Raw genomic sequence first — 13,868 nt, 5'->3', positions numbered from 1 at the left:
AAGTATATACACACATACTGGTGTTATACTGCGACCAGCGATCGCCTCAGCCTGGATGTGCAGCGCTGGGGTGGCTTGGTCGGATTCCCTGACTGAAAATATTGATACCCTTGACAGGGACCGTATTTTATTGACTATAGAGCATTTAAAGGATGCATTTCTATATATGCGAGATGCACAGAGGGATATTTGCACTCTGGCATCAAGAGTAAGTGCGATGTCCATATCTGCCAGAAGATGTTTATGGACACGACAGTGGTCAGGTGATGCAGATTCCAAACGGCACATGGAAGTATTGCCGTATAAAGGGGAGGAGTTATTTGGGGTCGGTCCATCGGACCTGGTGGCCACGGCAACAGCTGGAAAATCCACCTTTTTTACCCCAAGTCACATCTCAGCAGAAAAAGACACCGTCTTTTCAGCCTCAGTCCTTTCGTCCCCATAAGGGCAAGCGGGCAAAAGGCCAGTCATATCTGCCCAGGGATAGAGGAAAGGGAAGAAGACTGCAGCATGCAGCCCATTCCCTGGAACAGAAGCCCTCCACCGCTTCTACCAAGTCCTCAGCATGACGCTGGGGCCGTACAAGCGGACTCAGGTGCGGTGGGGGGTCGTCTCAAGAGTTTCAGCACGCAGTGGGCTCACTCGCAAGTGGACCCCTGGAGCCTACAAGTAGTATCCCAGGGGTACAGATTGGAAATTCGAGACGTCTCCCCCTCGCAGGTTCCTGAAGTCTGCTTTACCAACGTCTCCCTCCGACAGGGAGGCAGTATTGGAAACAATTCACAAGCTGTATTCCCAGCAGGTGATAATCAAAGTACCCCTCCTACAACAAGGAAAGGGGTATTATTCCACACTATATTGTGGTACTGAAGCCAGACGGCTCGGTGAGACCTATTCTAAATCTGAAATATTTGAACACTTACATACAAAGGTTCAAATCAAGATGGAGTCACTCAGAGCAGTGATAGCGAACCAGGAAGAAGGGGACTATATGGTGTCCCTGGACATCAGGGATGCTTACCTCCATGTCCAAATTTGCCCTTCTTACCAAGGGTACCTCAGGTTCGTGGTACAGAACTGTCACTATCAGTTTCAGACGCTGCCGTTTGGATTGTCCACGGCACCCCGGGTCTTTACCAAGGTAATGGCCGAAATGATGATTCTTCTTCAAAGAAAATGGACGATCTCCTGATAAGGGCAAGGTCCAGAGAACAGTTGGAGGTCGGAGTAGCACTATCTCAAGTAGTTCTACGACAGCACGGGTGGATTCTAAATATTCGAAAATCGCAGCTGTTTCCGACGACACGTCTGCTGTTCCTAGGGATGATTCTGGACACAGTCCAGAAAAGGGTGTTTCTCCCGGAGAAGAAAGCCAGGGAGTTATCCGAGCTAGTCAGGAACCTCCTAAAACCAGGAAAAGTGTCAGTGCATCATTGCACAAGGGTCCTGGGAAAAATGGTGGCTTCTTACGAAGCGATTCCATTCGGCAGATTTCACGCAAGAACTTTTCAGTGGGATCTGCTGGAAAAATGGTCCGGATCGCATCTTCAGATGCATCAGCGGATAACCCTGTCTCCAAGGACAAGGGTGTTTCTTCTGCGGTGGCTGCAGAGTGCTCATCTATTAAAGGGCCGCAGATTCGGCATTCAGGACTGGGTCCTGGTGACCACGGATGCCAGCCTGAGAGGCTGGGGAGCAGTCACACAGGGAAAAAATTTCCAGGGAGTGTGATATAGTCTGGAGACTTCTCTCCACATAAATATACTGGAGCTAAGGGCAATTTACAATGCTCTAAGCTTAGCAAGACCTCTGCTTCAAGGTCAGCCGGTATTGATCCAGTGGGACAACATCACGGCAGTCGCCCACGTAAACAGACAGGGCGGCACAAGAAGCAGGAGGGCAATGGCAGAAACTGCAATGATTCTTCGCTGGGCGGAAAATCATGTGATAACACTGTCAGCAGTGTTCATTCCGGGAGTGGACAACTGGGAAGCAGACTTCCTCAGCAGGCACGACCTCCACCCGGGAGAGTGGGGACTTCATCGGGAAGTCTTCCACATGATTGTGAACCGTTGGGAAAGACCAAAGGTGGACATGATGGCGTCCCGCCTGAACAAAAAACTGGACAGGTATTGCGCCAGGTCAAGAGACCCTCAGGCAATAGCTGTGGACGTTCTGGTAACACCGTGGGTGTACCAGTCGGTGTATGTGTTCCCTCCTCTGCTTCTCATACCCAAGGTACTGAGAATTATAAGACGTAGAGGAGTAAGAACTATACTCGTGGCTCCGGATTGGCCAAGAAGGACTTGGTACCCGGAACTTCAAGAAATGCTCACAGAGGACTCATGGCCTCTGCCGCTAAGAAGGGACTTGCTTCAGCAAGTACCATGTCTGTTCCAAGACTTACCGCGGCTGCGTTTGACGGCATGGCGGTGGAACGCCGGATCCTAAGGGAAAAAGGCATTCCGGAAGAGGTCATTCCTACCCTGGTCAAAGCCAGGAAGGAGGTGACCGCACAACATTATCACCACATGTGGCGAAAATATGTGGCGTTGTGTGAGGCCAGGAGGGCCCCACGAAGAAATTTCAACTCGGTCGATTCCTGCATTTCCTGCAAACAGGAGTGTCTATGGGCCTCAAATTGGGGTCCATTAAGGTCAAATTTCGGCCCTGTCAATTTTCTTCCAGAAAAAATTGGCTTCAGTTCCTGAAGTCCAGAAGTTTGTCAAGGGAGTACTGCATGACCATGCTGTTGGCCCTGGCCTCGGCCAGGCGAGTGTCAGAATTGGCGGCTTTGTCTCACAAAGCCCATATCTGATTGTCCATTCGGACAGGGCAGAGCTGCGGACTCGTCCCCAGTTTCTCCCTAAGGTGGTGTCAGCGTTTCACCTGCACCAGCTTATTGTGGTACCTGCGGCTACTAGGGACTTGGAGGACTCCAAGTTGCTAGATGTTGTCAGGGCCCTGAAAATATAGGTTTCCAGGACGGCTGGAGTCAGGAAAACTGACTTGCTGTTATCCTGTAGGCACCCAAAAAACTGGGTGCTCTTGCTTCTAAGCAGGCGATTGCTAGTTGGATGTGTAGTACAATTCAGCTTGCACATTCTGTGGCAGGCCTGCCACAGCCAAAATATGTAAATGCCCATTCCACAAGGAAGGTGGGCTCATCTTGGGCGGCTGCCCGAGGGGTCTCGGCTTTACAACTTTGCCGAGCTGCTACTTGGTCAGGGGCACACCCTGGCTGAGGAGGACCTGGAGTTCTCTCATTCGGTGCTGCAGAGTCATCCGCACTCTCCCGCCCGTTTGGGAGCTTTGGTATAATCCCCATGGTCCTGACGGAGTCCCCAGCATCCACTTAGGACGTCAGAGAAAATAAGAATTAACTTACCGATAATTCTATTTCTCGTAGTCCGTAGTGGATACTGGGCGCCCATCCCAAGTGCGGATTGTCTGCAATACTTGTACATAGTTATTGTTACAAAAATCGGGTTATTATTGTTGTGAGCCATCTTCTCAGAGGCTCCGCTGTTATCATGCTGTTAACTGGGTTCAGATCACAGGTTGTACAGTGTGATTGGTGTGGCTGGTATGAGTCTTACCCGGGATTCAAAATCCTTCCTTATTGTGTACGCTCGTCCGGGCACAGTATCCTAACTGAGGCTTGGAGGAGGGTCATAGGGGGAGGAGCCAGTGCACACCACCTGATCCTAAAGCTTTTACTTTTGTGCCCTGTCTCCTGCGGAGCCGCTATTCCCCATGGTCCTGACGGAGTCCCCAGCATCCACTACGGACTACGAGAAATAGAATTATCGGTAAGTAAATTCTTATTTTTTAATAATATTACAGATATTAAGGTTTGGCAAAGAGATATGGGTCTCCTGCCCTATACCTCTTTGCCAGTCTTGCTTATGTGGTCCTCCCTCACTTGGATGGCAAATCAGAGCTTTCCCAGACTTGTGCGTCAGCATAAATTGTGTTCTAAGTTCCATCATGGTTTCAGTGTAGCAGTATGTACAGTACGTGCTGAAATGACTACATTAATGAAAGGCTAGTAGATGGTTGTTCTTTTTTTGAGTTTTTGTTTTTAATGTCTATTTGCAGGAGTCTGATGTCTCAGAAGCTGATCCACAGGCATTGCTTGAAAGCTTGAAGGTAACATTTTCTTTTTATACAGAAACATTTTCATAGAATAATCTCAGTGTACAGATGGGTCCTCCGTTATCTTGACTGTTTCTGCGCCTAGACGGACGTTTAGTCACGCTAAGGCGATAGCTTAGCTTGCTGAGTTTAATCACGGACAGTCGCGTTAAGGTGATACTAGATACTCCCCATGCATTACACATCTCCACCACTGGGTGGCTAATGCTCCACTAACCCAGTACTTTAGATCGTATAGCGGCGGATTGATCTACAGCCCTGGCAAATGGTCAGTGACGACTGTAATGTTAATAAATGGTGACCAATGGTCAGACGGTGAGAATTCTCAAAATAAATAAACAGTTTATACAAACACAAATGAACATGTTAAAACACTAGTGTATGCAGACGCAAAATTGTATATGCAGACGCAACTAATTGTGTAAAAGGAAGTATGTACAATGAATAAACACCGTGCTTTTGAAATGCAAGTATGAGAGTCCGAGTCCCCTAAGGCATAAACCAACACCAATGGGGAGGGGTTGCTCTTTGCAGTACCTTTACACATGAAATTGTGAATCTCTCATGAGGTGTCGTTGGCTAACGATGAAGGCTCCCACCTCCCACACTGAGGGTCCAGGGTTCGATTCCTAAAGTGCCATTTTTAAGTACCATTTTTTTTTATTTCTCCTTACGTCCTAGAGGATGCTGGGGACAAGAACCATGGGGTATAGACGGGATCCGCAGGAGACATGGGCACTTTAAGACTTTAAAAGGGGTGTGAACTGGCTCCTCCCTCTATGCCCCTCCTCCAGACTCCAGTTAGATTCTGTGCCCAGTGAGACTGGATGCACACTGAGGAGCTCTCCTGAGTTTCTCCGAAAAAGACTTTTGTTAGGTTTATTATTTTCAGGGAGACCTGCTGGCAACAGGCTCCCTGCATCGTGGGACTGAGGGGAGAGAAGCAGACCTACTTCTGTGAGTTTCAAGGCTCTGCTTCTTAGGCTACAGGACACCATTTGCTCCTGAGGGTCTGATCGCTAGGTACGCCTAGATGCTTGTTCCCGGAGCCCGCCGTCACCCCCCTTACAGAGCCAGAAGTCAGAAGACGGGTGAGTAGTAGAAGATCAGAAGACTTCAGTGTCGGCTTTGAGGTACCGCATAGCGGCTGTGTTGTGCGCCATGCTCCCTCACACACGGCAGCACTACAGGGTGCGGGGGGGGGGCACCCTGGGCAGCATAAATCCTCATTTCTCTATCGTCCTAGTGGATGCTGGGGTTCCTGAAAGGACCATGGGGAATAGCGGCTCCGCAGGAGACAGGGCACAAAAAGTAAAGCTTTAGGATCAGGTGGTGTGCACTGGCTCCTCCCCCTATGACCCTCCTCCAAGCCTCAGTTAGGTTTTTGTGCCCGGCCGAGAAGGGTGCAATCTAGGTGGCTCTCCTAAAGAGCTGCTTAGAAAAGTTTAGCTTAGGTTTTTTATTTTACAGTGAGTCCTGCTGGCAACAGGATCACTGCAACGAGGGACTTAGGGGAGAAGAAGTGAACTCACCTGCGTGCAGGATGGATTGGCTTCTTGGCTACTGGACATTAGCTCCAGAGGGACGATCACAGGTACAGCCTGGATGGTCACCGGAGCCTCGCCGCCGGCCCCCTTGCAGATGCTGAAACGAGAAGAGGTCCAGAATCGGCGGCAGAAGACTCCTCAGTCTTCTTAAGGTAGCGCACAGCACTGCAGCTGTGCGCCATTTTCCTCTCAGCACACTTCACACGGCAGTCACTGAGGGTGCAGGGCGCTGGGAGGGGGGCGCCCTGGGAGGCAAATGAAAACCTTTTTTGGCTAAAAATACCTCACATATAGCCTCCGGGGGCTATATGGAGATATTTAACCCCTGCCAGAATCCGTTAAGAGCGGGAGACGAGGCCGCCGAAAAAGGGGCGGGGCCTATCTCCTCAGCACACAGCGCCATTTTCCCTCACAGAAAGGCTGGAGGGAAGGCTCCCAGACTCTCCCCTGCACTGCACTACAGAAACAGGGTTAAAACAGAGAGGGGGGGCACTAATTTGGCGTTAGAAATATATAAAAAAGATGCTATAAGGGAAAACACTTATATAAGGTTGTCCCTATATAATTATAGCGTTTTTTGGTGTGTGCTGGCAAACTCTCCCTCTGTCTCTCCAAAGGGCTAGTAGGTCCTGTCCTCTATCAGAGCATTCCCTGTGTGTGTGCTGTGTGTCGGTACGTGTGTGTCGACATGTATGAGGACGATGTTGGTGAGGAGGCGGAGCAATTGCCTGTAATGGTGATGTCACTCTCTAGGGAGTCGACACCGGAATGGATGGCTTATTTAGGGAATTACGTGATAATGTCAACACGCGCCAAGGTCGGTTGACGACATGAGACGGCCGACAAACAATTAGTACCGGTCCAGACGTCTCAAAAACACCGTCAGGGGTTTTAAAACGCCCGTTTACTTTAGTCGGTCGACACAGACACAGACAGGGACACTGAATCCAGTGTCGACGGTGAATAAACAAACGTATTCCTTATTAGGGCCACACGTTAAGGGCAATGAAGGAGGTGTTACATATTTCTGATACTACAAGTACCACAAAAGAGGGTATTATGTGGGATGTGAAAAAACTACCGTAGTTTTTCCTGAATCAGATAAATTAAATGAAGTGTGTGATGATGCGTGGGTTCCCCCCGATAGAAAATATGGGCGGTATACCCTTTCCCGCCAGAAGTTAGGGCGCGTTGGGAAACACCCCTTAGGGTGGATAAGGCGCTCACACGCTTATCAGAACAAGTGGCGGTACCGTCTATAGATAGGGCCGTCCTCAAGGAGCCAGCTGACAGGAGGCTGGAAAAATATCATAAAAAGTATATACACACATACTGGTGTTATACTGCGACCAGCGATCGCCTCAGCCTGGATGTGCAGAGCTGGGGTGGCTTGGTCGGATTCCCTGACTAAAAATATTGATACCCTTGACAGGGACAGTATTTTATTGACTATAGAGCATTTAAAGGATGTATTTCTATATATGCGAGATGCACAGAGGGATATTTGCACTCTGGCATCAAGAGTAAGTGCGATGTCCATATCTGCCAGAAGATGTTTATGGACACGACAGTGGTCAGGTGATGCAGATTCCAAACGGCACAAAGGTGTATTGCCGTATAAAGGAAGAGGAGTTATTTGGGGTCGGTCCATCGGACCTGGTGGCCACGGCAACTGCTGGAAAATCCACCGTTTTTACCCTAAGTCACATCTCTGCAGAAAAAGACACCGTCTTTTCAGCTTCAGTCCTTTCGTCCCTATAAGAGTCATATCTGCCCAGGGATAGAGGAAAGGGAAGAAGACTGCAGCAGGCAGCCCATTCCCAGGAACAGAAGCGTTCCACCGCTTCTGACAAGCTCTCAGCATGACGCTGAGACCGTACAGGACCCCTGGATCCTACAAGTAGTATCCCAGGGGTACAGTTTGGAATGTCGAGACGTTTCCCCTGCGCAGGCTCCGGAAGTCTGCTTTACCAAGGTCTCCCTCCGACAAGGAGGCAGTATGGGAAAAAATTCACGAGCTGTATTCCCAGCAGGTGATAATTAAATTACCCCTCCTACAACAAGAAAAGGGGTATTATTCCACACTATATTGTGGTACTGAAGCCAGAAGGCTAGGTGAGACTTATTCTAAATCTAAAAAAATTTGAACACTTACAAAGGTTCAAATCAAGATGGAGTCACTCAGAGCAGTGATAACGAACCGGGATCCATGTCCCAAATTTGCCCTTATCACTAAGGGTACCTCAGGTTCGTGGTACAGAACTGTCACTATCAGTTTCAGACGCTGCCGTTTGGATTGTCTACGGCACCCCGGGTCTTTACCAAGGTAATGGCCGAAATGATGGTTCTTCTTCGAAGAAAAGGCGTCTTAATTATCCCTTACTTGGACGATCTCCTGATAAGGGCAAAGTCCAGGGAACAGTTGGAGGTCGGAGTAGCACTATCTCGGATACTGTTACAACAGCAGGGGTGGATTCTAAATATTCCAAAATCGCAGCTGATCCCGACAACAAGTCTCCTGTGCTTAGGGATGATTCTGGACACAGTCCAGAAAAAGGTGTTTCTCCCGGAAGAGAAAGCCAGGGAGTTATCCGAGCTAGTCAGGAACCTCCTAAAATCAGTGCATCATTGCACAAGGGCCATGGTAAAAAAATGGTGACTTCCTTCGAAGCAATTCCAGTCGGCAGATTTCATGCAAGAACTTTTCAGTGGGATCTGCTGGACAAATGGTCCGGATCGCATCTTCAGATGCATCAGCGGATAACCCTATATCCAAGGACAAGGGTGTCTCTCCTGTGGTGGTTACAGAGTGCTCATCTTCTAGAGGGCCGCAGATTCGGCATTCAGTTTTGGATGTTGGTGACCACGGAGGCCAGCCCGAGAGGCTGGGGAGCAGTCACACAAGGAAAAAATTTCCAGGGAGTGTGATCAAGTCTGGAGATTTTTCTCCACATAAATATAGCTAAGGGTAAATTTATAATGCTCTAAGCTTAGCAAGACCTCTGCTTCAAGGTCAGCCGGTATTGATCCAGTGGGATAAAACATCACGGCAGTCGCCCACGTAAATAGACAGGGCGGCACAAGAAGCAGGAGGGCAGTGGCAAAAACTGCAAGGACTTTTCGCTGGGCGGAAAATCATGTGATAGCACTGTCAGCAGTGTTTCATTCCGGGAATGGAAACTGGGAAGCAGACTTCCTCAGTAGGCACGACCTCCACCCGGCAGAGTGGGAACTTCATGGGGAAGTTTTCCACATAATTGTAAACCGTTGGGAATTACCAAAGGTGGACATGATGGCGTCCCGTCTGAACAAAAAACGGGACAGGTATTGCGCCAGGTTAAGAGACCCTCAGGCAATAGCTGTGGACGGTCTGGTAACACCGTGGGTGTACCAGTCGGTGTATGTGTTCCATCCTCTGCTTTTCATACCTAAGGTACTGAGAATTATAAGACGTAGAGGAGTAAGAACTATACTCATGGCTCCGGATTGGCCAAGAAGGACTTGGTACCCGGAACTTCAAGAGATGCTCACAGAGGACTTATGGCCTCTGCCGCTAAGAAGGGACTTGTTTCAGCAAGTACCATGTCTGTTCCAAGACTTACCGCAGCTGCGTTTGACGGCATGGCGGTGGAACGCCGGATCCTAAGGGAAAAGGCATTCAGGAAGAGGTCATTCCTACCCCGGTCAAAGCCAGAAAGGAGGTGACCGCACAACATTATCACCACATGTGGCGAAAATATGTTGCGTGGTGTGAGGCCAGGAAGGCCCCACGAAGAAATTTCAACTCGGTCGATTCCTGCATTTCTTGCAAACAGGAGTGTCTATGGGCCTCAAATTGGGGTCCATTAAGGTTCAAATTTCGGCCCTGTCGATTTTTCTTCCAGAAAGAATTGGCTTCAGTTCCTGAAGTCCAGAAGTTTGTCAAGGGAGTATTGCATATACAACCCCCTTTTGTGCCTCCAGTGGCACTGTGGGATCTCAACGTAGTTCTGGGATTCCTCAAAACACATTGGTTTAAAACCAGTCAAATCTGTGGATTTGAAGCATCTCACATGAAAAGTGAACATGCTCTTGGACCTGGCCTGGACCAGGCGAGTGTCAAATTGGTGGTTTTTTTTTTTTTTCTCAAAAAAGCCCATATCTGTTTGTCCTTTCGGACAGGGCAGAGCTGCGGACTCGTCCCCAGTTCTCTCCCTAAGGTGGTGTCAGTGTTTCACCTGAACCAGCTTATTGTGGTCTTGCGCCTACTAGGGACTTGGAGGACTCCAAGTTGCTAGATGTGGTCAGGGCCCTGAAAATATAGGTTCCAGGACGGCTGGAGTCAGGAAAACTGACTTGCTGTTATCCTGTATGCACCCAACAAACTGGGTGATCTTGCTTTTAAGCAGACTTTTGCTAGTTGGATGTGTAATACAATTCAGCTTGCACATTCTGTGGCAGGCCTGCCACAGCCAAAATATGTAAATGCCCATTCCACAAGGAAGGTGGGCTCATCTTGGGCGGCTGCCCGAGGGGGTCTCGGCTTTACAACTTTGCCGAGCGGCTATTTAGTCAGGGGCAAACACGTTTGTAAAATCCTACAAATTTGATACCCTGGCTAAGGAGGACCTGGAGTTCTCTCATTCGGTGCTGCAGAGTCATCCACACTCTCCCGCCCGTTTGGGAGCTTTGGTATAATCCCCATGGTCCTTTCAGGAACCCCAGCATCCACTAGGACGATGGAGAAAATAAGAATTTACTTACCGATAATTCTATTTCTCGGAGTCCGTAGTGGATGCTGGGCGCCCATCCCAAGTGCGGATTATCTGCATTACTTGTACATAGTTACAAAAATCGGGTTATTATTGTTGTGAGCCATCTTTTCAGAGGCTCCGCTGTTATCATACTGTTAACTGGGTTCAGATCACAGGTTGTACAGTGTGATTGGTGTGGCTGGTATGAGTCTTACCCGGGATTCATAAATCCTTCCTTATTGTGTACGCTCGTCCGGGCACAGTACCTAACTGAGGCTTGGAGGAGGGTCATAGGGGGAGGAGCCAGTGCACACCACCTGATCCTAAAGCTTTACTTTTTGTGCCCTGTCTCCTGCGGAGCCGCTATTCCCCATGGTCCTTTCAGGAACCCCAGCATCCACTACGGACTCCGAGAAATAGAATTATCGGTAAGTAAATTCTTATTTTAAGTAACTGGCAAAAGTGGTATATAGTGAATCTGAACCCCTGCCAGTATAAATATTTGAAAAATAGCGGGGCTAAAGTGCGCCATTAAGGGGGCGTGGTTTAGCCCTCACAGCTCTCATCAGCACCATTTTCTCTTACAGAGCTGCAGAGACACTGGTCCTGTCCTCCTACACTGCTGTCCAAGTAACAGGGTGCAAAATGGGGCGGGGGGGGGGCTGGGGGCACAGTTAATTTGGTTCTGATTTAATAATACAGGTTGAGTATCCCATATCCAAATATTCCGAAATACGGAATATTCCGAAATACGGACTTTTTTGAGTGAGAGTGAAATAGTGAAACCTTTGTTTTTTGATGGCTCAATGTACACAAACTTTGTTTAATACACAAAGTTATTAAAAATATTGTATTAAATGACCTTCAGGCTGTGTATATAAGGTGTATATGAAACATAAATAAATTGTGTGAATGTACACACACTTTGTTTAATGCACAAAGTTATAAAAAATATTGGCTAAAATTGACTTCAGGCTGTGTTTATAAGGTGTATATGAAACACAAATGCATTCTGTGCTTAGATTTAGGTCCCATCGCCATGATATTTCATTATGGTATGCAATTATTCCAAAATACGGAAAAATCCGATATCCAAAATACCTCTGGTCCCAAGCATTTTGGATAAGGGATACTCAACCTGTAATAAAAGCGCTAACAGGTCTGAGGCATTGTATAAAATGTTTCAGTACCGGGATAGGCGCTGGGTTGTGAGCTGGCAAACTCCCTCTGTGTTTCTCTGACAGGCTTTACTGTGGGTCTGTCCCCTATATGCCCAGTGTGTTTGTGGTGTCGGTACACGTGTGTCAGCATGTCTGAGGCTGAGTGCTCTTCCCAGGAGGAGACTGGATTAGGGAAAGAAACGACTGATTGGGTAAATGTTTTGAGCGCTTTGAATGCGAATGTGGCTCTATTAAATAAGAGATTGGATAAGTCTGAGTCTCAGACCCAGGCATGGAAGAAATCCGTGGAGGATGTGTTGTCACAAGTTCAGACCCCCTCGGGGTCACAAAAGCGTTCTTTTACCCAGATAGCAGATACAGATACCGACACGGACTCTGGACTCCAGTGTCGACTATAGTGATGCCAGATTAAATCCAAAACTGTCTAAAAGCATTCAGTACATGATTGTGGCGATAAAAGACGTGTTACATATCACGGAGGACCCTGCTGTTCCTGATACAAGGGTCTGTATGTTTAAAGGAAAGAAACCTGAGGTAACGTTTCCTCCCTCTCATGAACTGAACGCTCTTTTTGAAAAGGTTTGGGAAAATCCTGACAAGAAGTTTCAGATTCCCAAGAGAATTCCGGTGGCATATCCGTTCCCCTCTGGGGATAGGGAAAAGTGGGAGTGACCCCCCACTGTGGACAAAGCTCTGTCACGGCTGTCCAAAAAGGTGGCGCTTCCGTCTCCTGACACAGCAGCCCTAAAAGAACCTGCGGATCGTAAGCAGGAAAATATATTGAAATCCATTTATGTCACTACGGGTACGCTACTCAGACCTGCCGTTGCTTCAGCGTGGGTGAGTAGCGCTATTGAAAAGTGGGCAGATAACTTGTCATCTGAGTTTGATACCCTGGATAGGGATAACATTCTTTTGACTCTGGGTCATATCAGGGATGCTGCAGCCTACCTTAAGGAAGCTGCGAGGGACATTGGCCTTTTGGGATCAAGAGCCAATGCTATGGCAGTCTCAGCTAGGAGAGCATTGTGGATTAATCAATGGAATGCCGATGCTGACTCTAAGAAGGCTATGGAGTCTCTGCCGTATAAAGGTGGTGTCTTGTTTGGTGACGGCCTCGCTGACCTGGTATCTACGGCTACCGCGGGTAAGTCACCCTTTTTACCTTATGTTCCTGCACAACAAAAGAAAACGCACCACTATCAGATGCAGTCCTTTCGGCCCAATAAATACAAAAAAGGACGAGGGTCTTCTTTCCTTGCTTCTAGAGGAAGAGGAAAGGGAAAAAGGTCAACGGCTGTGGCAGGTTCCCAAGAGCAGAAGTCATCTCCGGCTTCTACCAAATCCACCGCATGACGCTGGGACTCCTCTGCGGGAGTCCGCACCAGTGGGGGCACGTCTCCGACTCTTCAGTTATTTCTGGGTTCCTTCGACCCTAGATCCATGGGTATTAGAAATAGTGTCCCAGGGGTACAAGCTGGAATTTCAAGACGTGCCCCCCTCGACAATCTTTCAAATCAGCCTTACCAGTTTCTCTTCCGGACAGGGAGGTGGTATGCGGTGCTATACAAAAACTATGTCAAAATCAAGTCATTGTCACGGTGCACCCGTCACAACAGGGAGAAGGCTTTTATTCGAGCTTGTTCGTGGTCCCGAAGCCAGACGGCTCGGTCAGACCTATTCTGAACTTAAAATCCCTCAATTTATATCTAAAAAAATTCAAATTCATGGTTCTTCTGCACAAGCAAGGAGTCACAATTATCCCGTACCTGGACAATCTCCGGATAAAAGCGAGGTCCAAGGAACAATTACTGCAGAGCGTGACGCTCTCCCTGACAGTTCTGCAACAACATGGTTGGCTCCTAAACTTGCCAAAATCACAGTTGGTTCCGACGACAAGACTGTCGTTCTTGGGTATGATTCTGGACACGGAATTACAGAGTTTTTCTTCCAGTGGAAAAGGCTCTGGAAATTCAGAACCTGGTCAGATTCTGAAGCCAGCAAGAGTGTCGATTCATCAATGCACTCAGTTGCTAGGGAAGATGGTGGTGGCCTACGAGGCCATTCAGTTTGGCAGATTCCATGCCAGAGTGTTTCAGTGGGACCTGTTGGACAAATGGTCCGGATCCCATCTGCACATACACCGACAGATAATCCTGTCTTCCAAAACCAGAACCTCACTCCTGTGGTGGCTGCACAGCTCTCACCTCCTAGAGGGACACAGATTCGGGATCCAGGACTGGATCCTG

At 48.3% G+C, this 13,868-nt stretch overlaps 1 protein-coding gene across 4 annotated transcripts in view; it reads left to right on the top strand.

Annotated features, from left to right (window-relative positions):
• The window catches only part of FBF1 (Fas binding factor 1), a 207,469-nt gene that overhangs the window by 27,575 nt on the left and 166,026 nt on the right, over window positions 1-13,868 (top strand). For all 4 annotated transcript variants that reach the window (XR_010243855.1, XR_010243854.1, XM_063960539.1 and 1 more), the window contains one exon: window positions 4,102-4,152. Coding sequence is in view for 2 of the 4 variants with exons in the window: in XM_063960539.1 (XP_063816609.1) it covers window positions 4,102-4,152 (51 nt within the window). In the remaining 2 variants the exon portion in view is untranslated. The remainder of the gene's footprint in view (window positions 1-4,101; window positions 4,153-13,868) is intronic.

This window comes from Pseudophryne corroboree, chromosome 3 (genome assembly GCF_028390025.1).
Source record: "Pseudophryne corroboree isolate aPseCor3 chromosome 3, aPseCor3.hap2, whole genome shotgun sequence".
NCBI classification, from domain to species: Eukaryota; Metazoa; Chordata; class Amphibia; order Anura; family Myobatrachidae; genus Pseudophryne; species Pseudophryne corroboree.
The sequence above is the reverse complement of the archived record's forward strand: the minus strand, read 5'-3'. Positions and strand labels throughout refer to the sequence as shown.